Source organism: Gallus gallus, chromosome 17 (genome assembly GCF_016699485.2).
Source record: "Gallus gallus isolate bGalGal1 chromosome 17, bGalGal1.mat.broiler.GRCg7b, whole genome shotgun sequence".
NCBI classification, from domain to species: Eukaryota; Metazoa; Chordata; class Aves; order Galliformes; family Phasianidae; genus Gallus; species Gallus gallus.
In genome coordinates this window covers 7,862,942-7,890,355 of record NC_052548.1, presented here as the reverse complement: position 1 = coordinate 7,890,355, position 27,414 = coordinate 7,862,942, and the positions used below count along the sequence as shown (strand labels likewise).

The 27,414-nt window shown below is 54.7% G+C and overlaps 1 protein-coding gene and 1 long non-coding RNA gene across 2 annotated transcripts in view; both read right to left on the bottom strand.

Annotated features, from left to right (window-relative positions):
* RXRA (retinoid X receptor alpha) overlaps positions 1-5,324 on the bottom strand; it is a 77,890-nt gene extending 72,566 nt beyond the window's left edge. The window contains exon 1 of the mRNA XM_003642291.6: positions 5,226-5,324. Within this exon, the coding sequence (XP_003642339.2) occupies positions 5,226-5,253 (28 nt within the window). The 5' untranslated portion in view covers positions 5,254-5,324. The remainder of the gene's footprint in view (positions 1-5,225) is intronic.
* A 4,062-nt stretch (positions 5,325-9,386) lies between these two features.
* LOC101750481 overlaps positions 9,387-27,414 on the bottom strand; it is a 28,801-nt gene continuing 10,773 nt past the window's right edge. Inside the window, exons 10-11 of the long non-coding RNA XR_005840564.2 lie at positions 13,032-26,400; positions 9,387-12,693 (exon numbers count right to left, since the gene is read on the bottom strand). This is a non-coding gene — a long non-coding RNA (uncharacterized LOC101750481). The remainder of the gene's footprint in view (positions 12,694-13,031; positions 26,401-27,414) is intronic.

Sequence of the window (27,414 nt, the reverse complement as noted above, 5' to 3'; positions counted from 1 at the left end):
CGAGGGGAACACAGGGGCCGTTCGTTCTGCAGGCAGCACAGCCGCCCGGTGCCAGCCCTTCCGCTCTTGCTTCACCGCCGGCGTTGCCTCACCGCGCTCTGCAATGGGGACGTGGGAGCCGCGCTGCCCACGAGACGAAATCGCAGCTCCGCAGCCCACAGAGTTCACAGCAAAGAGAAGGGAAGAAAAAAAAAACAAAAAAAAAACAAAACCAAAACAACTTTCTGGCGGCGTTCAGCCGTCAGCCAGAAATGGAAAAAACAAGAATGAGACCGGGCTGCCTTCACAGCGCCAGCTGGATGCAGGCACGCACCCGGCCCAGCGCTGCCGGCAGCAAAGGATGTGCCATAGAGCCGTGGGGCTGCCCCTCACCTCCCCCCCCCTTCCCTTCCTTTTTAAGTCAGTGCAATCTGAAGAAAGCCAAGACTGAACAGAAGAGGAGAGCATGAGAAGTAACGAGCAGACAGGAATGCCATTACTGTTTTATTGGTCAAATAGCAGGGCTGCAGCTTTTATCTCCCCGCTCCATGGCTATCTCGCACCGATGCAGTAAGAGGAAAGGGTCACGGATCAGACAAGACCCAAACTCAAGGTCCAAACCATACCAAAAGTTGGGTGCAATGGCCCCAGCACCAGCCATTAGGAGCCCCTGCAGCCCCACAGGGCAGCGAAGCCACTAAAGCTGCTTTCCCATCACCGCCAATGCAACAGTGGAAAGCAAGAGATTGACCCCAAAAGCACCCCGGGGGACCAAGCTCCCAATGTCACCTCCCACTGGGATGCACGGGAGAGCAGGATGGGATGCAATCCTTACCCCAACAGAACCAAGACTTGGGGTGTTGCTTCTTTCCCCACTTGGAGCACTCAAGTGCAAGCTTCTCCCCACTGCCAGCCCTAAAAGCCGCTTGCATTGGCCACCTCAACCTCCAAGTGACCACGAGCCCAAAGCATATGGGCACAGCCCGATGGCATCACCACCACAAGGCCCCAACAAATCCCACCTGCCCCACTTCCCACCCAACCCCATCCCAACACCCAACCCCACACCCAACCCCACACACTGGCTGGGGGCCGGGCAGCCCCAGGTGCAGCCTCAAACACCCAACCAAACCAATGTTTTGTGCTCAGAGGGGTCTGTTTGAACAGGATTAGTTTTTAACTCCACGTTAAACAACATTTCAAAGGGGGGGGGGGAGCAGCGTTCAGGCTTCATGTGAACTGTCTGCATGGGAATTGCTCCCTGTTTATCCCATCCAACACCTTCCATCCCCAAACACTCCTAAAATCTCCCGTAGTTTCACCTTTTCCTTTGCTATTTCTAAGCAAACCACAGTCCAAAACAACACTCAGGCCACTTCCCAGAGCCGCTCCCCAGTTAATGAGAGGGCATTTTCCGAGGCTAAGCCTGCAAATCAGGGTGCATGCGGGGATCCTCCTGCAGGGGTTTTTAAACCCTTATTTGCAATACGATTTCGTCTGCTCCGCGCTGCCTTGATGTTCCAGCAGCCTTTGGAGAGACGCAGCCGCTGCTCCTCCCTGCAGGCACAGCTTTGCTTTGAGGACGAGGAGAGGGGCGGGGGGTGGGGGGGTGGGGGGGGGGAATAAAAGCCGAGCAAAGAAGGAAACGTCAGAAAGCTGCTCTTCGTGCGCGTGTCAAACGTTCAAAGTTATTCCGGAGTCTCCATGTAATAAAATACAGCAACTCCTGACAAAATCAATTAGAATAAAACCACCCGGGCTGCCTCCCCTATTGCTTTGTAGCTGGGATGAATTGAGAGCCCGCCTGGGTTTGGGAGGGAGCAATCAGGGAGCAGCACTGAGCCCACATCCCATCCCGAGCATCCCTCGGCACTGCGGGGATGACCCACGAATGGAGGATAGGATGGGGAGACGTGCCGGGGGTGGGATCCGTGCAGCAGGATTAATGAGAGCCCCATGAGGTGACTGAGGTCCTGGGGAACAGCCCTGCAGCCCCATAGTGCTCTGCAGCGCTGTGAGGTGTCCCCGCTGCACAGAAGAGCCAGGCACACACACAGCACTCCTAACCCCTCACCAGCAGCAGGAGAGACGTATCATAAAGGCTCCCGGGATACGTATGATAGGGGGTCTGGGATACTCATCACACGGGGCCTCCGCTTATTTACAGCAAGAGCAGTGCAGTGATTCCAAGTTCAAGAGCCCAAAGGGAATCCCCGCTCACAAAGCCCCATGTGTTGGGACGCTCTGGGACAGCGCAGGACCACAGGCAGCCCCCACCCCACCCCACCCCACCCACACCCCCAGGTTGGTTTTTACCCATCCCACAGCCAAACCCAACATCCACCTCTCCGCCACATGGGGACCCCATCCCCGCACCCAACGACACCAACAAAAAGGTTTTTTTAACCCGTTTCTCCATCAGCGTTCACTTTCGCCCCCCCCCAGATGCGGGTGGGATGAAGGGAGGGCATTATTTTCCAGTGCAATGCTCGGATTGCCCCCCTCGGTTTGTTTTTTGCCTCCAACGGGAGCAAAATGCCAATCACAACATTTGCAAGGAATAACTAAAATTCTGCGGCTTTCTCCCCCGCTCTCCTTTACCCAAATAAAACACCCCACACACGAGGAGCGCAGATGCTCTCCCCAACCCAGCAGGACAACACAGAGTAAATTCAGGCACCCTCCAAGGGTTTATTTCACCATCACAGCCCAGACCCTGAGAAAGGACAACAACTCCTTCCCGGCTTCTTTTGCATGTGTCAGTAAGGAGAGGTCGAGCCCTGAGCTCAGACAGCTCTGAGAGTGTCTGCTCTTCATCTCCTGATCCCACAGGGACCTCAGCACCGCTCAGCATCCCCCACACGTGGGCATGGGGATGCTCATTGGGACGCTCACCCAGGAGGTGACACTGCGTGCATCGATCCTATTTTTCACCTCCCTCCCTATGGGTTTTCCCAGCAGCTGAAAGGAGCAGAGTGGGGGATCGCGCACAGGTTTGGGTTCCCACCGACCCAGGTTTGCACAGCGTCCTCATCCCAGCACCAAAGGGTTCCCAGGACCTTCCAGCTCCTCGGGGGCAATGAGAAGGAAGCAATGAAGGGATCGCAATGGCCACAGCGAGCCATGCTTTTACTCAGAGATTGGGGGAGAAGGCAGCGGCCCAAAGCACCACGCACTGCTGCTTTCACACCCATCACCGACCCGACCTGGCTGCAGCCATAGAGCAGTGGGCATCGGGGGCTGTGGAGATGCCTGGGGACGCAGAGTCCTGGCAGGAGCCTCTGCCCGCCGTCTGCCACCCGCTGCCGAGGTGAGCAGCAAAACGAGATCCTACTATTAAAAGTGCCCGGCGCTGGCCACGTTTCCACCCATGACATCAGCGGGGTTATCTGAGTCTAACCAAGGGCAGGGCTTGGCCACGAGCCCCCATGCCGTTATCCTTTTTAGGCCAAACTGAGTTGAGATTTTGATGGGGCCACCGCAGTACCAGAGCCCGCTTTTGGCCCCTGGCTGCTCCAGGAAGGCACCAACCATCCGAGCTCGGCTATTTTTTGCCCAGCTCCCAGCCACTGCCCTGCCAGAGCACCCCGGTGCCATGCAAACAGGAGCGGGTCCTTCTCCATCCCCTGCTCAGGGCTCAGTGAGGGCTCCGTGTGCTCCCTGCCCTCTCGAGCTGCCCGCAGGCTCTGGGGCTCTGCCCATCCCCAGGCTCACAGCGAGACCCAACTCTCCCTTTCAATCTCAGCCCTTAGAGCCATAGCTGAGGCTTTCAGCAATGCGTGACCAAAGGCCGATGGATAAAGTTGGAGAGCCCTTCCTGCAGCAAACCCCAACCGCGCACTTCCATCAACTGCAAGCCGCACTGTCCCATAACTTTGCATTTCTCGGTTACAGTGCGTCCCCCCCATGCTCCACCACTGCGTCCCCCTCACCTCCCTCCCCACCACACACACACTGTGTTTAGACCTGAGCAGCCCAGCCCGTTGTTTTTCACTCACACCAGCGTGCAAACCCTCTGCCAGACAGCAGCAAGGTGACACATGCTGCTCCCCCCCCCCTCCTCCCCCATCCGAGCCAACATGACTAACACCACGGCATGCTACCAGCATCCACAGCGAGCTGGGCTCCCCAGGAAAACGTAGGCACATCACCAGGGCCTAATCCTGCCCGCCCCACTCAGGGTCCCTCACCAACAACAGCACCAAAGGAAACGTCAGAACTTTGGGCAGCCAGCCTCACTATTAAAGCAGCAATGCAGACTCAGATGGGCACTATCCGGGGGGTACGTGACCCTGCATCCATCTGCCGGCCCTATAACAGGACTGGGGTTCTTTTTTTTTGGGGGGGGGCCGCTGCAGGGAGATGCTTTCAGCCCCAGCACCACCATCGGAGCAGGCAGAGCAGCAGCACTCCGCTATCAGCACAGAGCACTGCACAACCGGGATTCCGGGGGCATTTCGGTAAAAACAAAACCCAAACAACACCCCCCCCCCTTCCCCACCCCCCACCCCGCTCCCAAAGCCTCGGCACTGATTTAAAGCCCCAGCACTGATTTAAAGCCCCATCGGCCGCGCTGCGCGGTGGCAGCGGTGCAGGCTCGGCCCCGATTCCTCCTCCCAGGGCTCGGCGCCAGGCGACTTCGCTAAAAGTTTGTTCTTCCCCCTCCCCGAGCCCTGAGCTCTGCAATATCGCTTCTGCTGAACGCCAGACGCAGGAAGGCATTCGCCCTTAACAAGCCAAGACTTGACTCCAGCACCGAAACGATGGCAAACTCCAGCTGGAAAGAGGGCTGAAAATGGAACTAAAGAGAGGAGGAAAAGAGAGGGGGGGGAATATAATAAAGAGAGAAACGGAGAGAGGAAAGCAACAGCCGAGGCAGCGCGCTGCCAGCACCCCCCCCCCCCCCCCGCAGCACCGAGACCGGGCAACGAGGGGGCTCCCCCGTTTGAAAATAGCGCTTGCGCCGCCTCGCAACACAATAATAACAATAATAACAGCAATAATACAAATCCAACCCGAGAGCACAGAAAGGACAAAGTCGGCAGCCGGATGGGGGGGTTGGGGGGGGAACAGCCCCCGGCGCTCCCCGAGAAGGGGCGCAGCGCATCCCGGCGCCGGGCGGGGGGAGGCGGCAGCTCCGGAGGCTGTTTGCGCTCTTTTCTATTTTCTGTATTCCCTCCCCCCTCCTCCTCCTCCTCCTCCTCCTCCGCTGTAGGAACGAAGCAGCCGCTCGGAACCCAACTCACCCAGTGGCAGGAAGTGTTTGGTGTCCATCGCTGGTGCTTAACTCATGCCAAGGGGCTCGGTGGAGAGCGGCGGCGGCGGCGAAAAACACACACACACACACACACGGCGCGCACAGGGGAGGAGGAGAGCGAAATCAAAGCGAAAGGGGAGAGGGAGGGGGAAGGGAGGGAGGGGAGGAAAAAAAAACCACCCAAGGGGAGGAGGGAGAGGAGGAGGAGGGCGAAGAGGAGGAGGAGGAGGAGGAGAAGGAGGGAGGGGAAGGCTCGGCCCGCACGGCGGCCCCGCGCAGCGCAGGGCGCGCAGCCGCGAGTTGTGCAAACTCCCAACAATGTAACTCCGCGAGCAGCCGCCGCGCGGGGCCCGCGCAGGGGGGGGGGAGCTGAGCGCAGCGCCCGCCCCGCAGCGCCCGCCCCGCAGCGCCCGCCCCGCGCTGGGGAGAGGAAAATGGGAAAAAGGGGAGGGGGAAAAGGGAAGGGTGTGAGTGTGGGGAGGGGGGGAGGATGGAAAGGAAAGAATTTGAAAGAAAAATTAAAAGGGAGAAATAATAGGAAAAAAAGAAAAAGTGGGGGTGTAAAGAGTGGGGAGGGAAAAGGAAAAACAATGGGGGGGAAAAAGGGAGGTTAAAAGTGATGGGGGAAAAAAAGGGGGAGTTAAAAGTGGGAGAAAGGGGCATTGAAAATGTGGGGGAAATGGGGATTGAAAATGGAGGGGGGGAAGGGAAAATTGGGGGTGGGATGGGTGAAAGGAAATGATGAGGGGAAAAATGGGGGAATTGGGGTTGATGAAAAGTGATGTGGGAGAAAGGGTGAACTGGAGGGTGTGGGGGAGAAAGGGAAAATGGGGGGAGGGAAAGGGAAAGGAAAGGTTAAAAGGGGGGGGGAGTGGGGAAAAGGAAACTTAGGAAAGAAAATGATTTGTGAAAAAGGAAAAAAGTGTCAGAAAAAAAAAACAGAAGTGAGGAAAAGGAAAAACTAAAAGCAATTTGGGGGGGAGGGACAGTAAAAATTAAAGAGAGGTGTCTGTAGGCAGTGCTGGGCAGCCCCGGGGCAGGGGCACCTGTGGAGCACAGGGAAAACCCCCCAAAGACACTCTTTGCCCCCCAGTTGTTGCACCCAGTGGCCTTCAGAACACAATACAGAGCCCCATGAACACCTCTCTGCATACACACACACACACACACACACACCCCATCCCTGCTCAGCCCCATGGCTGCATCCCACCTCCCACAGGCGTGGGCTGGGATCTGTGGGTGACACCCACAGGACGCACTGCCACCACCATCACCTCTCTGGGCACTTCCGAGCCTCTTATCCGCCCCGGTTGATTCTTTAATTGGCAAAGCTCCCGGTGCCATAAATGTTAGCACCCTAGCACCTCCCCCTGTAAGAAGGTGCTCCCTTATCTCTACCCGTTGCCATATCCCAGTCTATCACTTGCCTGTGCTTATCAGCCCATCCCATAGCTATCGCTACACTATCACTATGCACATCGCAGAGGCCCGATGTGACGCCCCAGCACCCCATTCCTCCTTGCCCCTGCATGCATCCCAAAAGGGTAACCCTGCCTTTCTTATTGGCTTTCCCTCCTGGTCCCAGCGTGGGACCCCTGCCCTCTCCCAGCACAAGCAGCGCTCTGCAGCTCATTGGCTTTAGCTGCAGCAAGAGGACAGGACAAGGGGGAATGGTTTTACACTGAGACAGGGGAGGTTTAGGTTGGATATTAGGAGGAAGTTTTTCACGCAGAGGGTGGTGATGCACTGAACAGGTTGCCCAAGGAGGCTGTGGATGCCCCATCCCTGCAGGCATTCAAGGCCAGGCTGGATGTGGCTCTGGGCAGCCTGGGCTGCTGGTTGGTGACCCTGCACATAGCAGGGGGTTGAAAGCAGATGATCATTGTGGTCCTTCTCAACCCGGGCCATTCTGTGATTCCATGAAGAGAAGCACTGAGAGGATCCATCTTGCATCGCCGGCACTCGGAGCAGCTGAAGTTGAAGCAAAAGAAAGCGCCTCGGATCCTTTTTATCCTCTGCTCCTGTAATTTCTGCATGTCCAAACAGATTTTGGAGCCTGTTTATAACTGGTAACTTCGTTTGCTCCCAGGCTGGGACCTGAAATGCCAAGTTTCATCTCCAAGTCAGTTTTTATGGCTGAGTTGCATTAACTCCTGGGAGCAGGGGGAAAAAAAAAAGAAAGGAAAAGGAAACACTACATCAGGATATAAGAGAAAGTTGAGACAGTTAGAAAAGGCCAAAATGTGGGTGGGTTGGCATGGCAAAAGTCCCAGGTCTCGGGGACACCTGCCTGCTTCCATTGATGGCTGCAGAGCTTTTGATCCGGGGCTGAAAATCCACTTCTGTGGCTTCTAACCCAAGGAATTACCGTAACTGGGACATTTCATGCTCCTCTCTCATCGAGCTCTTTAGAGCAAATTAAATTTCTCCCTAACCAGCCTGTAACAGTTTGTGTTAGATGTGGATCTAAATGTTAATTGCAGCGACAATAACAGGTCTGATCCTGCAGTCCTTATTTGGGTAAAACCTCCCACAGAAGCCAAAGGAATTTTGCCCCAGAGAAGACAGCTGGATGCAGTCCCACATTTCCCGTCTCCTGAAGATGCCAGAAGGTAGCGAGAATATTTCTGTGATGTTACAAACCTCCTTTTTCCCCCACCCACCTCCCCTCAGTTCTTTAATGCACCATTAATCTAACGAGCTCTGCTTGGCTTCAGCTGTGCACTTGCTTGCAAAGAGCCGAAGCCGTGGAGGGGAGCGGGGTGAGGTTGGTTTGTACCTCTGCTGGATGTAAGGGCACCTGGAGGTCCTCCACTGTCCTGGAGAGCCGTATGGGAAGCCTTCGTGTGGTCCTCATTCCCTCTGCCCTTGGGTAATGCAAAAACCTTCAAATGCCAGACCTGAAGGAGGGCAGCTATATATGATGGGCTGATTTGGGGTCTCCCTGTTCTCATCACCCGATCCTAGCTGGGTTTGGCCAAGGGGCGCCCCATATTCAGGTGGCATAAGGAGTCAGGGAGGCCATTCTCCCTCCACCCGCACACTCTCTCACACTGCTGTCCCCACAGAGCCTGGAAAGGGGTGCAGTCCATCCCCATCCAGACCCATCCTCACAAACCCCACCAGCTGCAGGTGGGTCCCTGCTCCGAGCACACACAAACCAGCAGATACTCAAAGGCACAAAGCATTTCTTCAGCGCTGGAGATTCAAATCCCCTGCTTTGTTTGGTGTTTTGGTTTTTTTTTTTTTTTCCCCCCCAGCAGCATTTAACAAGCTGATGATGTTTGTTTATGAAGTGAAATGCACATGATTTATTTGATCTGCTGGAGCTGGAGAGCTGCATTCCCACGCCGGGGACAGGCAGAGACGCTGCCTTCATCCCCTCTGTTGGAAACTGCTCAGATGAAGTATTGTACAGTCAGAGGCACTGTGCTGTGCTTTCAGCTGCTTCAGAGCAGGACATTAAATGCTTATTAGAGACCTCCCCACTTCCCAGCCGTAAAGCTGCACTTGTTCTTGTCTGTCTCTGCACGTGGTGACGGCCTTAAGGAAGTGTTCCTGCAGCTGGCACAGGTTTGGGGGAGGTCTTGGGCACCTGGGCTGTAGTCTGGATGTGATTTGAGTGATGGTAGGGAGGTTCTTCTTGGGCTTTGCTGATGGGTTGGGTTGAACACGGCCCACCCAGTTTGCAGGGACCGTGGCTTAATTAATTGCTTTGCAAGGAGACTCTGTAGAGGGAAAGTCCACTTCTGCCTTTTACAACACCTGGAGACGTACTTCATCTCATCACCCAGACCGGAGCCTGGCTGCCAAGGAAGCCAAGGAAACCGATCCATTAACTGATGGAAGATGAAGTGCAGAACATGAACTGTGAGGCTTAACAGCTCCTCTGGGAGAGCACGTCGAGCATCACCCATCCTGCGGGTGGGACACGAGCCAGATCCTCACCTGGTGTGAGCCAGCAGCACGTGGCCCAGGGCTGGGCACCAGCTGAGGTCTCCCTGCTTCACCTGGGGCTGCGATAGGGCTGTGCCAGCTGTGAGCAACCTCACCACAAAGCCTCACACCAGAGCTTGAGGATGTGCCACTGACAGGGCCTTCCCCCCAGTCCTTGCATACAAAACACTTTGCAAATGAAGTGTGAAGATAATATGGTTTATCATAGGCATTTATTACTGGTGATTGTTGAATAAATCTCCCTCCATTCACATACATATACATAAGGTGTGTATAAATATGCAGCCAGTATCCAGCCCAGAGCCTTTTCGACGATGTCAATGTAGCCCCCATAAAGATAGTGGGAAATGATTCATAATATTTATATGACAGACACGATATGAACTGTAATAGCCTGTTGGGATCGAGAATATCCATAGGTCTCTGTCAGCCACAAATGTGATTTAAATATTATATATGTGGCAACTGTAGCATTAGTAATATGATAGCTGTTATTGATAGTGGTCATAAAACGCAGTAGTTTTGCGCTGAAGAATGTGAAAAATAATCTAGTGGTTTTCCTAATGGTCTCCCCAGCAATGCACTGAAGGAAGTGTACTTTCAGTGCCTCTTCTTTCAGTGCCTCCCCTCCCCTCCCCCCCCCCCCCCAACCCAAACTGCCATTGGGTTCTATCAGATTACTGCTGGGGCCATGCTTCGTTCTGCTGATGTCAGCTTGTGGGTCTGACTGCTAGGCTGGGGGGGCTCTGCTGGGCTGTGGGATCAGGGTTTGCTCCTCTCCATGGAGCAGGGCTCAGTGCTGCCAGGCTGGGTGTGAAGGGAAGACTTTGTCCAGTGGCTGCACAAGGTTGTTTCCCACTTTGCAATGGCAGAGGGGCATCAGTGAGTATGAGTTTGCACAGCCCCATAGGAGAGGTGATACCAGCAACCCTCACCTTCTTGCTGTCTGAGCATCACATAGGTGCACAATGGGTGGGTATGGCACTGCAGCAGTGCTCCTCAGGGCACAGCAATGGGTGGGAGCTCAGGGACCCCCCCATTGTGAGGGACCAGCACCCAAGCAGAGACAACCAACCAAGGTCCTTATCCATCCCCCTTTTCAGCCTGCCTTCCTCTCCCAGTTCCGTCCTGTTCTTTCCTGAGAGCAAACGGAAGGGGAAAATCACTCCACCCCACAGCCATTAGTTACAACAGCCCCTATTTTTCCTCCCTTAGCATAAGCAAGAGAGGACGCAGCTTGCCCAGGTGGATGCAGCAGTCACAGTCTTGCTTTGGTCTGCAAGGGGCTTATTAACCAACACCAACACTGCACTGCTGAGGTGCAGCCTCTGGGATGGGTATCAGGATAAGTCACTGCATCCCTTCACATCACAGAGAGTAAATTAAGGCAACGAAACGTCCTTGAAACAGCAACAGAGTGGTGGTGGGGCTGAGGAAGAGAGAAGGGCGAAGGCAATAAACGGGTCGGTCCCCACGGACACCCAGCAGAGCCACACGTCGCTTCTCAGTGACCTCCTGTGGGTTTCCAAAATGCAACAAAGTGCATTTCATAGAAGAGAGCAAAAGCGCATCGCAAAGTGAGGGTCTGGGTGTAATGTGGCAGCAGTTTTCTACACCATTTGCATTGCAAACGAGCTGATCTTCCTCTTCCTCACCCTGGTGGGAGCCAGGCGTTGCTCCAGGGAGAGCTGCGGGCCCATTTCTGCCGTCGTTTGCACTGACATAAATCAGGAATTTACTCAGTTGAAATAAGTGGGGCTGCACCAGTATAAAACCAGTGTGAGATCGGAATTACAGTGCTATAAAAGCAGCGTGAGATTAGAATCAGCCCGAGTATATTGCAGCGATGCTTTGAGGAAAGCCTAGGGAAATTACCAATATTGGAACTGGAAAAAGAAGAGAAAAAAATGGCATATGATCTCCTGATGATTTGGGACGTCAAATCCTCAAGGCCAGCGCTTGTGTTCCTCCCTCCCACTGCAATGCCAGCACTGGTGAGAGCTGAGCCAGCGCGGTGATCCTCTGTTATCCCTCTTCTGGATGAAGCAGCTGGGAGATGCTTTGCATGAAGACGCCGTATAAAAATAAACGGAATTGAATCAGGGAAACAACTGAAGTCATTTCTTCTCTGTCCTCACATTAATCCATTTAGGCCGATTCTTTGGGTGCTCCAAGGGGGATTCGCATTGCGGTGCTGTCAGCATCCACAGTCCGCTCCTCTCCTCCCAAATTAAGCCTCGGCACTCCTCATTCAATGGCTCTTCATTACCCTCTCCCCCCCCCCCCCCCCACCTCCATGTGGGGCCCTTTGCTGAGTCCTGCACCCCCAGCACGTTACACTGAGCAGCACTTCATAATGAGCAGCGATCTCCTAATGAGATTTTGGGGACGTGGAATCAGGGAAGGGAAAACAAATGCCGTCTTTTAAATGAAATAACGACGCGTAAGCCCCGAGATGTAATGAGAAGCACATCAGTGGCAATTTGATTTGTTAATGGAGCCTGTGAGTTGATACGCAGCGGTGAGAGCGCTCGGAGGCAGCCGGAGCAATGCTAGCTGGTGGAGGCTGGGACAGCATCCCACCCCATGCGGGTCCGCTGCCCTCAAACTGTGCTTCGTGTCTGTGCGAGGATGCGTGGCAGAGAGGCCATTGCACTGCACTGAAGTAGGTCAGGCTGCTGCTCCTGGCCATGCCGTCCCTGTGCCCCGCAGCCACGGATGGCAGCAGGCAGCGTGGGAAGCAAGGGCATGTGGTGGAGCACACGTTGCCAGAGCTGTGGCGTGGAGATGCCTCGTGTTGCTGGTTTTCCATGATCCCAGGAAAAGCAGCATTGCTACGTAAGGCACAGGCAGTTCGCCCCTTGGCTGGTGAGCAGCGCAGGTAACATTTTCCCTTGGCTCTTTGGGAACATCTGGTTTTAATGCTGCTCGAAGCAGTTTTGGATAGCGCCGTAGCGTGCAGTTAATCTATTCACCATGTTCTAGGAAATATTATCATCTTACAGGCAATTTAAGAAATTAGAGAAATGCAGAAATTACTGAAGTATAAATGCAGAGGTAACACCACCCTGGCTGACAGGAGATCCGGCAGCACTCATTTATAATGCCTTTGTCCCTGTTCAGACGATGTTTGCTCCCCGGTTCTCCCCACCGTGCACCATCCCCGGTGCTGCAGCAGCTCCAGCTCTGCGCTGGGCTTTCAGACACAGAGCAGAGTTTGCATGAAGGAAGGATGCTGCGCAGCTCTTCTCTCGTTGTCTCTGCTGGTGAAGTTTTGCAGCTGGTAGAGAGCATGGTGAGGCAATAACCAGGACAGCTGTACTTCCCTTGATCACTTTTTCTCACGGATCAATAGTTCCAGAGGTTCTTGCCAGACAAACCCTCCCTAAGTGTATCTTGGCTCAGAGCTGAGGACTGGCTCGTGTTCAATGTCTCAGCAGGCGACGAAGCTGAAGTTGGTTTAGATGTGGTCCTGGGCTTTGTACGGCTCCCAAGCGGTTCTGATTGAAAAATTAGTTTTGGCATTCACAGTGTGTGATCGTTCCTTAATGCAGCCCAAATGCCTCCGCTGTGCCGGCTGCAGCCCAGTGCCAGCCCCGAGGGTACGCACTGCCCCATCACTCACAGCCCCCTGGGATCCCCCCATCCCACATCACCCCATGCTTTAGCCAGCAGAATGCTGGTGCTCCATCCTCTCCATAAGATATCTCCAGAAGATAGCGTTAAAAGGAGCTGCTGTGAAAGCCCTTTGGAAGGGCGATGGGAGCAGAGAAGGGAACCCACCCATGCACAGAATCCACCCGTATGCACAGCAAACCCTTTGGCAGGCCCCGCTTACACCATGGGTACCAGCCCACGCTGATGGCCCTCCGAAGCCAACACTCATTCATTCCATTTTCACCCTCAACAAAGCCTTGGCATGGCCAAACTGGTGCAGTGGGAGATGCTGGGCTCGCTGCAAAAGTGAAATAGCAAATAAAACACTGTACAAATAACAATGCTGTTTGTGAGCTGCACTACGTGAGCGCCGCTGTTGTGATTATTGGTTCATTACAGGGCTCTCTCCTGCTAAATCTTTTCTGTTATTAAAGCTGGCTCAATGGGGTCCTGATCCCTGGTTGAAACATCAATATTACTAATAAATAGAAATAACAAGTGAGGTAAAGGGCCAGACAAGAATGACCTGCTTTATGAATTAATGTAGTGAAGTCTGGCCATTTTCCTATAGCTTTTATATACTACAGGCACACATACAAACTCCATACACATTTATTGGACGTTGGTGCGTAGAAATTAAGCCAGAGCGGTGCTATAACCTAATTACTGACTTGCTACAAAGTGCCAGGGAAAAGCAGGGAGCAGACATTGCATCCACCCCTGCCGTGCACAGAAACGCTCTCCAGTTCTCATGGGGATGAAATCATCCCTTCCAGCCCTCTTCCCAAATCCCCTCCTGGCCCCAAAGTGTGGAGCAGTGTGTGAGGTGCCCTGCAGGAGCTGCTGCCTGTTGCATCTGCAGCACATGGGGTGGGATATGGGTTCGATGGGAGCAAGGCATGGAGGGGAGGTCAAGGGGAGGTGGGCAATTTGACCCATAGAGATGCATGCAAGCACGCATGCTTGTGGCTGTGCACAGCTCTATATATTTGTCTCTCTGTACGTGCATCCGCACACATATATATAGAAAGGGACTGCATGCATTTCTCCGTCCATCCATAATTCCATCCCATGATACTTGCATGCTGGCTCATCCCTATCAGGAGGTGTGAAGCAGCCTGGCCATGCTGGGCTGTGCACTGTGATGCCATCGTCACCGAGCGGTATGCACCAGGGCTGCTCCTCACCCTCTCCTGATGGCAGGTGGGGCCTCACCCCTTCTCCCAGCCGGAGGCACCACCTTGCCTCCATTATTTATAAGCTATTCAAAATTTATCGCTGCCAACAAACTCCGGCTGCAGAAGGGTTTTAAATCCTTGTTAAGTATTAAAGTGGAAATATCCGTGCGAAGGAAGCGGGCGGTGGAGATGGGGCAGCCGGGTGCCCCTGTCACCACTGCCGACCCCCCCATGGGGCTGCGTGGTTCTTGGGCTCCTGAACACGATGGGGTTTGTTTCATTTTTTTCATCCCATCATTTTTCCTTCTATTTTTGCCTTGTTTTTCCCCCCTTCCTCACTGCTGTTTCACCAGGCACAGCAGCCCTGGTCAGCGGTGGGTTGGGGGCTGTCTGAGCTCCCCCCCCCCCGGCTGCCCTTACCCGGAGCCACACTGAGCCACACAGTGCTTGTCACCTATCAGTGACAAATCGGTGTGGGCTGACACTGAGGGATGCAAGAGGCGATTCCCATGCTGATGTGGGGGATGGATAGGGTAGAGGTGCGGGTGGCACCCGGCAATGTGGGGCACGGGCAGCCGAGCCGGGGGCACCCCACACTGGGGCTGATGTTTGGGGTCCGGGTGGGGGCAAATGTAATAAGTCCGACGGCGGCCTCCTCCCGCAGCTTGGCTTAATGGGATGCCAGAGTCGACAGGGCTGCCTCTATCTGCTCATTCCATGGGCCTGGGGAACCATCCATCTTGCTCTAACCCTATTTTAAAAAAATATAAAAGGAAAGAAAAGGAGGGGGTGGGGGAGAAAGAAAAATGATAAATCTGTTCAGGGCTTTTGTTTGCCTGCGATTCCTGTAAAGGACAAAAAAATGAAATAAAAGCCAGGCCCATTTTTCCCCCGCTTGGTGTTGCCATGGGATAGAGAGCCCCCGGTTCTCAGGAGTGCAGCGCCTTTGGGGAGGAAGAAAAAAAAACCTCATTAACGTTATGAGTTGCATCTGTTCCCTGGTCTGGGTCACATCCAGCCGCAAGCTCTCCCGTCGCCTGCCTCCCCCACCCCGTGCATTCCCATCACTGACTCCTTTGGCCACTTGTGCCCTTAGGAAACAAAGGGACCCCCATAGCCCTCACTTGAGCTCCCCAGTAGCGCCCACCGTGCTGTGAGCTGAGCAGGGGAAAGAGGCAGTGGCCAAACTGGGGCTGGGAGCATCTCTGGAAAATCACAGGATGATGAAGGTTGGAAAAGCTCCCTCTCATCTCCAAGCCCGGCCCATCCCACCATGCCCACTGACCACGTCCCTCAGGGTCGCATCTCCATGGTGCTGGGACACCTCCAAGGATGGGTCTCCACCACTGCCTGTGCACAGAGGTGTTCATCCCGGCTGCTACTATGAAAGGCAGGCAGTGAATCCATGCTCTGGCTCTGCCATGGGCAGCAGGGGTTGGAGAAGATGTAGGATATTTGCCCTCCCTACCGTCTTCTGCTGGGACTGCTGACCCTGCCCAGCACTCAATGAATGGAATGAGGACTCAGTGCTAATTGCCACATCTAGGAGGGTGAGGAGGAGTGAGGGAACTTGCATGGCATTTCCAACTGCATGCTTTAAGGAAGGCGCGTGGAATCGCTTTCCTTGGGGCTGCAAGGCAACACACAGCACAGGGCTGGGAGCCGTGGAGCAAAGGGCTTCGTGGTAAGAGACAATGCAGCCAGGAGCCATGTGGGGAGCAGGGGATTCTCTTACTCAGCCATGGCTCCGACCTGCCCAGCTCTCATTTCCAGGCTATTTATAACCCAGTGTCGGTATGGGGCTGCTTGTGGTGCACTGAGCCCAGCATTGCCTGCATGGCTTCCCCCTCTGCTGCCCCACTCTGCACTGTGCAGCCACGATGGGAAGCAGGATGGGTCATGTGCCATACTGTGCCGTGTCATGCAGTTCCATGCCATGCCATGCCATGCCATGCCATGCTATGATGTCCCATGCTGTGCCGTGCCATGGGGACACACTTTATGAAACCAGGGCTTGCAAGCACACAGAAGCGTCCACATCATGCCTTCATTGGAACAAAGAGTGGTGGAAAGGGGGAAAAGTGTTCTCAAAAGCCTGTTCTGCACACTCTGGGGATCACTGAGTAGCACTGAGGCTTGCAAGTATCGGTTTGCTGGATTATGTGCCAAAGGTTTCACAGTCTTTATTATAAACACTATAAATAGGTTTGTGGTCCTTCTTTGAGCTTAAGAACAAAAGGCTGCTTCATTATCATTAAACCTGCGTTTGAGTTGCTCTGTGACTGAGTGTCTGGCTTTTTATTGCCAGCCAGGACTTTCAAAAGCTCCTTAAATGTTAATGTCACCTTTAAAACAACAGTGGCGAGGCCTTTGATCAGCAGAGCCGGCCACTTCGTGCAGCTGAAGGCAGAGCCGGCCACTGAGTGATGTCAGGATTTTAATGTTTCCCCCTCCCCTGCTGAACCCCAACACAGCAGAGGGGCCGGGCTTTGATCACACCTGAGTTTCAGCCATCAGATGGCCAGAGATGGGTTTGCATGGCTCGATGCAACGGAGGTGAGCAGGGCATGGCTGCCTGGCAGGTCACCAGCCAAGCTTTGGGGACAGGAGGTTCCCCCAGGAGATGGGGTTTGGGCCATCAGCAGTACACACTGCAGGCTCATCCCTGCAACTTAGGGGCTGGGGATGGGCAGAGCCATCTCAAAGTCTGCCCCTTTTTTATGGCATCGCCCTTCTCTGAAAACCCACAGCGAGATGCTGGCTCAGCATCGCCCGCTGCCCTCATCTCCGTGGCCACTCCATTTGCTGCAGCTGCGTTTGTGGAGCAGGGGATGGGGTCACACACATGGCTCTGTGAGCAGGAGGGAGCACAACGCCGGAGGAAAGAACATTTCAGGTTCAATTAATGCCAGCCACGGCGAAGACGGTTGTGCTGGTGCTGGTTTGGGTACAAGGATATGTTTGCAGAGATAAGTGTGAGTGTAACCTGATGACACAAGTTGCCTGCTTCCAAATGTCAGGCAAAGTTCATACAACCCATGTGAAACGAGTTAAAATTTAACAGAAATCTGCAAAGCGTTGTGTTGTAATTGAATCCATGATGTGGATGGGAAGCATGCTCAGACACATCCCAAACTGGGGCCTGAACCACAGCACTCTTCCTGAGAAAGGTTGATTTAAAGGAGGCTGCTGCTGGCAGATCCGGGTGCACCCCTCCGTCCCCTTTTTGATGGCTGTCTGCAAACTTCTGAGTCATTCTGCGTTGGTTTTGATGGGTCAGAGCTGGTTTATAAATCGCAGCAGCAGGGAAAGCTCGGCTCAAGCACATGCAGATGCAAAGAGCTGCAAAGCTGACCCACGTTGGGCTCGGGGTTGTGAACAGTCCCTCAAGCCATACCCGCACACTGGGAAGGAAAAGGGCTTTTTGGCTTCTTGACACCGCGGTGTGGCTTTGTGTTGCTTTTCTCTTTGCTGGCTGCTAATTCCCCCTTTGTCCCGGCATGGTGGGGTGCAAACTTCATAGAGCTTTAGAAACAGAGTTGTTTTGTTGGTTTTGTGCTCCGTTTCTATGGCCCTGGATGAAACCTCCCCTATGTGGCAGCGGTGGCCAGATGTGCTCAGCACAGCCCACGGCGTTCTGCATGGGGTTGGGAAGATGCTGCTCCATCCCAGCGCCTCTCTGCCCCAGCAGCATTCCCATAGTGCAGATTCAGCCCCTGTGCTGCCAATGGCTGCTGCTTCCCACTGGGCAGCCCATGGACCAGGCTCCTTGCAGGAGGCTCAGAGCGGAGCTGAAGGTACAACTGAGCCCCTTGTGTGCTTTGCTCGGTGAGGGTTCTTCATAAGTGAGCTGAAAACAAATTTAGCACTTAATGCTCTGAAGAGTAAACACTTAAATGCCCTATCATCTGCCCAAGTGCTTTGTTTATTATCCGGAGAAGCCAAACTGAAGCAGTTTTCCATGGAGATGTAGTACCTCCTTCAGATTAGCCTGCTTAATTAGATCCTGGTCGCATGGCGCTTTGCTTTTGGAGAGGTGAGGATGAGGATGCCCAACTACTGCTGCCAGATGCTGGGATTTGGCTCCAGACACACCAATGCATCCCAGGGTGCCGCTGGTATTGGGGCTCAGAGTGGGAGCAGAGCAATGAGGGACGTCTCTATGTGTGGGTCAGAATAGAGGGGGACGGGGACGACTCTCTCACCCAGCTCCACCTACCAGCAGTACGAATTGGACCGGCGGCTTTACGAGCCATTTGTCCCTGGACTTAAAATAAGGAGGGAAGAAAGCAGCTGAGATACACAGCAATGGGAAACGCCGCTGTTAGTGGTGACTGCTGTGAGCGCTGCTCCCTGAAGCACAAAATCTCCAGCCTCCCATTTGTAAGCTATTAAAGCTGTTACATCCCATAATGGACATCCTCAGGTGAAGGAGACAAACAAGGGAAAACGCTGAAACGCAGCCGCAAAGCTAGACACAATAACAGGCACGGGGCGAGAAGGATAGGACACAGGGAGACAAACAGGAGAGAAATTTATGTCGCTGGAGATTACAGGGGCATCGTATATCACCAATGGGGACAGGCTGTGAGCGGCAGCACGAGGGAGGACCCAACCTCAGAGGGAAAAACCTCCAAGCAGCAATAATGGCCAAGAGTAGGAGCAGAGCTGCGTGCAGCACGAGTGCTTGAGGGAGATGCCAAAGTCAGCGCGCGGTGCTTACTGCAATAAGAACACCCAGGGGTGGCTGGCTGGGAGGGGTGTGGGGCTGGGAAGTATTTCGGGTTGGGGATTAGGAGAAAATTCCTCTCTGAAAGAGCAGTGCTGCAGTGGCACAGCTGCCCAGGCAGTGGTGGTGTCCCCATCCCTGGAGGTGTTCCAGAACACCTGGAGAGGTGGCACAGTGGGCATGGTGTCGGGGATCTGAGAGGGCTTTTCCAAGCAGAATGACTCTGTGATTCGAGCTGAGGGTTTGGGCAAAGGGAAGGAAGCTGCTGGGCACGTCCAGCCCCAAACCTTATGACATGGAGGGGAATCCTGTCCTGCCTGATGGGAAATGTCACAAGCATCAGCAAATAGGTCCATCACGCGTTGGGAATGACCTTGACAATACCATGCGTCCAGCTGAGCTGGTCTGGAGAGGAAAGTCTCATCGACAGCTTATGGGGATTGGCCATTCCTATGTCGACTGCTTCGTGTTCATCCTAGAACCTGCAAACAGTCGTGAAAATGCAGGATCACTGGAAGGGTGTTGCCCTTCGGTTGGATTTTGTGTAATGTGAGTACTTTGGACTTTGTTTAATGCAATGCTGAATTACGAGCTGCTTGTCTTTCAGCCCAGACCCTTATTTTATTGTTTTAAAGGAGTGTTTGCATACACGCAGTACCTGCCGTGCAGCAGCAAGAACAGCACAACACTATGCAAGAATCAAAAGCCATTAGGAGAGGCTGGGTATGGTCACTGCCATAGGCTGGGTATGGACAATGCCATCTCAAACAGAGGGAAAGGGAGAAATCCTAAGCAACCTTTGCCTGAAATAAACCTGCGGCCATGCTCAGACCTGTGCTCAGGAATATCTCCCCAGCTCCCAATCAGTTTTGCTGCTGCCAGCCTGCCCTGGGGTTAGCAGAGAGGAAAGGCTGAGCCCCAGCAACAGCCCGTGGTGGGGAAGGATTTAAGCATCATCCTAAAGCAGGAGACGGAGGTGTCCTGCAGGACTTGGCTGCTCGGCTGTAAGTCACTCACAACTCCCAGCTCTCATTATTCCACTCCAAGTCACTACATCAGCAGTCGTACTTCAGAGTGAGAACTGTCCTACTTTCCAATAATGCGATACGTGCCTCGGATTCCCATTGTCACGAACGCACGTTCCCAGTCTCCCTGCTTTGGAAGGTTCCCTTTGCTCTCAGCTCACAGGAGCTGTACCATGCACTGATCCCTCTTGCCCCAACGCCATCAATTGCCCCGCAGCCCCAGCTGGCAGCAAGGCAGGGCGCGATGACTTCATTGCAGGCTGAACTCATCCCGGCAGCGCTTCAGTCATTTGTTACGCGCTGCCCTTCGTGGGCTGGACCTGTCAGCAGCTCTGCAGGGACCGGACACCCTCAGCCTCTGCATCACCCATAAAAAATGCCTTTTTCTGTCGCCGCACAAAGCGCCCAGAGGGCAGCAGCGCAGCAGAGCCCCCGTCCCCGCCTTCCCCCTCGCACGCAGAGATATTGCATTCATTCATCTCAGGGGCCGCAGTGTGCTCACAGCCTGACAATACATTATGGTGATGTAGGTCTTCATTTCACGCTGTCAGGGACTATAACAACTGTATCTATTACCCAGGGGGGCTAACGGGGCAGCCCTGAGCCCTGAGCTCGTCGCCCTGCGCCTGGCTAACGCCATTGGGTGTCCCCTACCCCCCGTGCCCTGCCTGCACGGCGCCAGGAGGAGGGGGCTGCAGTGGGGGGTCCCGGCCCAGGACTGGTGTGGGGAGTGGGAGATGGATGGCCCTGAGTGCTGCAGCACAATGAGGCAATTCCACCCAGTGCAGCTCATCAATCCCCGCTCTCCTGCACTGCGTCCCCCTCTGCTCAGCCGCCGTTCGTCGGGGTGATAGCCCAGGTGTGTGGCTGTCACGGAGATAAAAGAGGCTTAATTAAGACCCAATAAGCTAAGTGATTTGTTATCTCGGTGCGATATATTACTCCAGCCTATCGATCCCACAAAGGCACATGTGTCCACTGACACAGCTCTGTCCTTCCCTGGTGAGTACACGCCAGCCCCCGCTGCTTGCTGCAGGCAGAGGACAGGGCTGTCCCCTTACATCTCACGCAAGAACAACAATAGCAGGATTTGCTTCTCCCACAGGAAGGAGCTGCTGGAAGCTGGTGATGCTCAGCTCTGCCTGAAGACCAGCAGTGGGCACAGTGTGGGGACGTGGTGTGTTGGGACATCCCTCTGGTGAGGGCTGCCTGCATCCATCCATAGCGGGAGCAGGTCTGGAAGGTGACAGGGAGGGAAAAGCCACTTTCCATTAAGCCACGTCCCCATCCAGGGCTGCCATCCCCTGGGCCTGTGGCTGTGCTGTTTCAGAACCACGCATCCCCCGAGCTCTCAAAGCGATCCCTTCCCAGCTAAAATCCAACCATTTTCTTTTCCAAAACTTTAAGGCAAGCATGAGGGGGAGAGGGAGGGGAAACCAATTCATCTAACATTCAAAATGTTAAACCGCTCAAGAAGTTCTTTGATCTTTTGAGGTTTTGCTGCAAAGGGAACACCCTTTCCCCATTGGTTTACTGAGTCACGCTTATTACTTCAATGCAGAAATATCCTTTATGTCAAGTGTATAAATATCCAACACTAAGCCTCAGAAGCCTTTTCCTTTTTTCTTTTTTTGTGTCTGTCTGGTTTTTTTTTAAGTCTTTTTGCAGTGTGTGTCATGCTCTCTGGAGCTGCCTGCTGCAATGGCATCCAGGGCATCCCTGCAGGATGCTGGGTGCTGTGCACTGCGCACATCGCCATCCTCCCCAAGCGCCCTGTAGCGTGGCAGCCCTGGGAAAGCAGGCAGAGCAAGGGGAGATGGCAGAGGACTCAGCCTCACAATGCAGTTGTGGGGTTTTTTTTGCGAGGAGGACTGCAAGCTGCTATTAGTGAGGATGTGCGTCTGCTGGGAAATGCAACCTGCCCCCAGAATTCGAAGGAACGGCCATAAAAACGGCTGTAAGCCGAACCCCGGCGCTCCCACATATCCTGCTGGCACCTCGGGGCTGTGGTTGGGGTTCAAAGTGGCCACAGGTGTTGTGGCCCCGGGGCAGAGCTGCGGTTGGCACGCGGTATTTCGGTGCCCACGCGCCCGGACCTCCCGCAGCGGGGTCTGGAGCCAGGCGGTTCCCTCCCGGCTGCCCCACAACTTGGCCTAGAGCTACGTCTGCGAAGGCTCCTGTTCAAACAGCATCGAGGCAGGCAAGCTGGGGCTTGAGAGCAGCTGCGAGGTGGCAACCTGTGCTCCAGGAGCTCCGGTGCTTGCAGTCATGCGCTCCCCTTCCCACTGGACCCAGCGGTGGGGGGGTGTCAGCCCCCACCTGCCCGCTTTCGGCTTCTAGAGTGAGATGTCTCGTCCCATTGGGTGTGGGGCAGCCTGTCCCGATGCCACGGGTCATGGCAGATAACGCAAAGTATGCTTAGAGTCCTGTCCTGACTTTCCTTTACCGACAAGGAAAGGTCCCAGCGTTCAGCAAACCCCACACTTTGCTCAGTCGATGCTGCTGCCTAGAGGAGTTGTGGATGCCCCATCCCTGGAGGTGTCCAAAGCCAGGTTGGATGGGCCCTGGGCAACTTGATCTGCTGTGTGGCACCCCTGTCCACAGCAGGGGGGTTGGAGCAGGAAGATATTTCAGGTCCTTCCCAACCCAAGCCGTTCTGTGATCCTATGATTCCCAATGGCATCCCCAAAATGGGACAGTGTTCCCCATCTGGGCAGGCTGAGGTGCAGGCTTGGCCAAGACGGGCTTGTGCTGTGCAACAGCTCACTCGGGCACACACATCCACCCTGTGCCCACCCAGCAACACTCCCTGGGCAGTTCATACCAGTGCAGCACAAACATGCTCTCAAAACCCCTCCCTCGAGCTCCTGGTTGCTTTCCCTGCTGAATCCCACCCCCACCACCCAGCCCTACAGCATGCTCCCAACGTGCAGAGCAGGGCAGCCCCTGGGCTTTGCTCTCCCCAGCGCAGCAGTGGGGCTGCCAGGGCCGCTCTGTGCCCATCTCTGCTGCTCACCTCCGGCAGGGCAGCAGGCACATGCTTTCCTTCCCTTGCCTTTTCCCCACGAAGGAGGTCACACCCTCTGATTACCTAACAGCAGCCGGCTCTCGGCAAAGCAAACAAACTTGACATTCACATAACCTGCCGCGCTCTCTCCGGCAGGGATTATTAAGTCATTAGAGTCTGTTAGCAAATTTTCCCAAATACCTTTTTCGCTTCTTCCCAGGGGCACCTTCATGGTTAACGATCCCAAACTGCCAGCTGGGCTGAAATCCATCCACTGCAGCCCGGCGACCCTGGGGGTGTAGGAGCTGCGGAGGGGACGTTGGGAGCTCCCCGTAGGGCATCCCCCCGTGAGGATGCTCAGCTCTAAGCACCCCATGAGCAGCAGAGCACAAGGAGGGGTTCTTGCAGGTGCAGCAGCCCAAGGAGGGCAGGGAAGGGGTGAGGTGTCCCCCCCGGCAGGGAGGTGACCCCCATCTTCCCTCGGTAACACACACCCGCTTTTCTCCTTCGCTGAGCTGGCAGCCCAGGGCGATATTTCTAACAGGCAAGTGTATTGCCTAACTGGAGACAGAATAAAAAATAATCATAAAAAACCAGTCAGGCAGGCCAGGTCAGTGCAGAGGAGATAGGTTTCACCCACCTGCAGCTGACTTGCCCTCTCGTTCTCAGGCTGAACAGTGTGTACATCAACAGCCTGATGAGATGCAGTTTGGTAACGCAGGGCAGCAGACCAGCTGTGCCCATCCTCGGAGCCCCTCAGCACCAGCAGCCCTGATCCCAAACCCACCAGCAGCTTTGCGTTGGGGTTTATCCCATAGAGCCCTTTGGAGGTGGCTCCCCACAAGGGATGCTCCACGCCCCCCATCCTGCCCAGCCACCCACATGTTGCGTGGTGTCTCGAGAGGAGAGGAGCTTGCAGGAATCCCCGGCATCTGCAGCCTCTCCCCAGGGCGCTGCTGGGGAGGCTCTGCCAGCACACACCAGGGTTTCTGCAGCCCAGGGGCTTGGCGAGAGCCAGGAGGAGACGCAGAGCATCCAAAGCCCAGGGGCCCGCATGGCACAGTGTGTGTTCCATCTCACCAACCCCCCAGGTTTTCTGTTTGCAGCAGAAGCCAGGTCTGAGGGAAAGAGTACAGCTACCACCTTAGGCATAGGCAAGCAGGGAACGCCAAGAAATGTCTTGTATTTTAGTCCCAAGCAGTCTCACGCATTTGGGATTGATTAAATAATTACAAAACCCTCATCCATTTCTATTCATATCAATAAAACCAGAAATGACAATAAACCTATTGCTGCAAACGTCACCTCCAGGCTAGCTCTGTACAGAAACACGCTTTCTGCACAGACACCACTATGGTGCTTTGGCCAACACCTCTCAGCAGACCCAGCCAGGCCGTGCTTCCCACCCCAGGCCATCAGCATTTTTGCTGCCCTGGAGAACCACATGGCTGAGGTGTCATTTGGGATGCAGTCACCCAATTCTGCAGCCTCTGCAGGACCCCAATCCTGCAGCTGGTGGTGCATTTTTAGGACTGCAGCACCGAGTCCCCGAGGCTAAGTTGCATGGGAAAGAGAGAAAATGCCCCTCTGTTCTTGTTCTTCAGGTGGTGGTGATGGAAACGGGCGGTGCTGGGGTGGGGATGCAGAGAGGTGTTGGCAGCAATACCTTCACAGCAAAAACTCTCTGATTTCCCAGGCAAATGCAAGAGCCACAGAAGCCGGACCCACCTTTCCCCAAAGCCTCTCCCCAAGCCCTGCGGGCACAGAGGGAATGGGGTCTGCGCAGTGGGGTGGGAGGGAGCAGCCGAGCCCTGGGGCAGCTCCCAGCTCCACACCCAGCCCAGGGCACAGCACGGACCCCCCGGCAGGGGAACCGCTCCTCCTCGCCTGAGGTGCTCATGGAAAGCATTTTGTCACATGAGCCTGTTTGCTTCCAAAATAAATCTCCCTTAAAGGCAGGTAAATCTCCGGCTGGATCTGTTAGATACCCTAATGTGGCATTAAGCTGAAGTTAAGGTTATATTCCTCCAGGGATGCCAGATGGGATTTGCTTTCCTTGAAGACAGGACACGTATTTCAACTCTAATGGGTTGATGGAGCCCCTTTTATCTTGTAAATATGAATGAGGAAGGGGGAGCTATTAAATAAATGGAGGGGTTTTACCTGAGCCTTTTTCCCTGTCATCGGTTTGGACTGTGTTAAAGACCTTTGTTTTCTCGGTGGAAAACTCGCTCAATCATTCAGAAAGGAACTAAATGCCTTTTGAGAACATAACCTTTATTTTCCAGATAAATGGCTCACTCAGAGCAATTTGCATGTGGGAAGCTAGCATACAGCACAGTAAAAATATATCTATTTAAAACCCAATAGCAACGTAGGTCATGATACAAACATCAACTGCTGCAATGACTTCTCCAGGGCTGGAAAGTTAGGGAGCTCAAGGCAATTCAAAAGGATGGGGGGGTTGTGCAGCTGCTCTGCTTAGGGCTGAGCAGAGGGATGGATCCACATCATCTCAAAAGGTCTGACCAAGTAAATGACCACCAACCACCCCGCTCTGCCACCTTCCTCCCCAGGGCTGCGCTCACAGCCCCATCCCAGCCCCTCTCCCCTCCTCCCAAGCTTTCTCCACCACTGGTGCCACCATTGGTCCCTGACACCCATCACACACATCCCAGTGCCACCTGGCCATCGCTGCCCCAGCCCTTGCGATTCCACACCCACATCAATGGCACAGGGACAAGCCATCACTCCCAGAGTCTCCAGCAGCAGGATTCCTTACAGCTCCCAACCCAGTGCCCCCCACAACAGCTCCTCACCTCCCGTATAAGCATTTGCCTGCTGGCAACAGACCCATTTGCCCAACCCAGAAACAGTCCCAGACCTCCACGGCTCTGCAGACCCCGGGCTGGAAGCCGCCACCACCCCCTGCGAGGTGGGAAGAGACCTACAAGGCATTCCCCCCACTCAGCACTTTCCTACTATTGGGGAAGGGCAGAGCTGCAGCCCTGGGAAAGGCGCTGGGAGCCGCCGCCAGCATCTGCAGCGCGATGCCAACTCCAGCTGCTCGTTAATTATGGTAACATGTTGTCTCATGTACGCACCTCCACAAAGACGCTGTATTAGCTTGATAAGTATTTAACACTTGGCATGGGGGGGGGGGGGGGGGGGGGGATTTCCACTTAGCATCCAGCAGGGTTGAGCAGCAGGGGGGCAAAGTGGCACAGGCAGGGCACCGGGAGAGGGCAGGGCAGGGCAGGAGGTGGCAGGTCCTGGCAGTGATGGGGACTGAGCCTCGCACGGGCCGGGTTAGCACTGCTTGGCAATAGGGCTGTGTGGGATCCCAGCTTTTGTAGCCTCCTGCCACCACGCTGCGTGCACGGAGCTCAGAGCTGCCCCTTCACAAAGCCCAGACACTGCTCTAAGCTTAATCCGTCCTGCAAACGGGTATTGTCAGCGCCGGTGCCTTTCTTCAGCAGGCTTTTCTTGTTGGCTCTGCATGGCTGGCCGCCGTGTAGCTCCCGTTGTGCTGGTGGCAGGGGAACCACACAAACACGCGTTCAGGTCCGACGTGCTGCTCGTGAGACATCTTCATCTGCAGAGCTGCCTGCCTGTGCCAAGCCATGGGAAAATGAGCCAGAGGTACCCATGCGGCCCAAGGAAATCTCCCTCCCTCATCCAACTCTGTGCAGGGTTGGGGGTCACCGGACCCTCCCCATCTCCAGGGCTCATCACAGCCCCCAGTGCCAATCTGCCATGCTCTCCCCACGCCTCACATGGGGCTGTGGACAGCGCAGCAGCACCACCTCCCCTCTTCATTAGCGGGTTGCATTGGCCTCTTCCATAGGTCTGAATGCAGATAAATCTTTTCTTTTTTTTTTTTCCTGAATCAAAATCAGTACTTATGAGTCAGTGTTAGCACAGAGCCGGTGAGTCAGGCACAGAAGCATTTTTCCCTCGCACCCTCCAGGTCTAAGGTACATCACTCGCCTGAGCCTCCCATGTGTGGTCTTCGTTCAAGGCTTTCACAAACATCATTAGCAATCCATGAGCGAGTTCAGCAACAACCCACAGACAACGCTGCCACCTCCTCTCCAACTCCCCAGGGTGGAAAAGCACCTGGGAAACACACAGGTGGCCCCCACCTGCTCTGTGACGGGGATGCAGAGCAGAAATTTCTGCCTTTCCTACAGAGCCCTGCTCACTTTCAGGTTGGCAGCCCATACCCAATGTCATGGTGAGCATTGGCCCCGAAGGTGTCCAAGCCCATTGCATCCCCAGCACCTGGTGCTAGAATAAAGGGCTGCAGGCACACTGGTGCCCTTCAGCAGGATGGTACCCAAGAGTCTGGATGTCCCCTGCACCAAAATCCTGCTTCCCAAACACCACAAACCTCTGTCCCACAGCCAGGGGAGGCTCTGAGCTGGGGACACAGCCCAGCCCAGCAGTCCAGCCCCCCCAGCAGCCCATTCCTCCCTCCCAGCTGCACACCCCGGAGCTCCCCCACGCAGACGTGCACTCGCTTGCCTTTGAGCTCTGGTGGGTTACTAGAGGGGGTGTTTTGCCGATGGGTGGGGATGGTTACAGCTGCACATTGCCTGCCCACTCTCTTTGATGCCCGACCC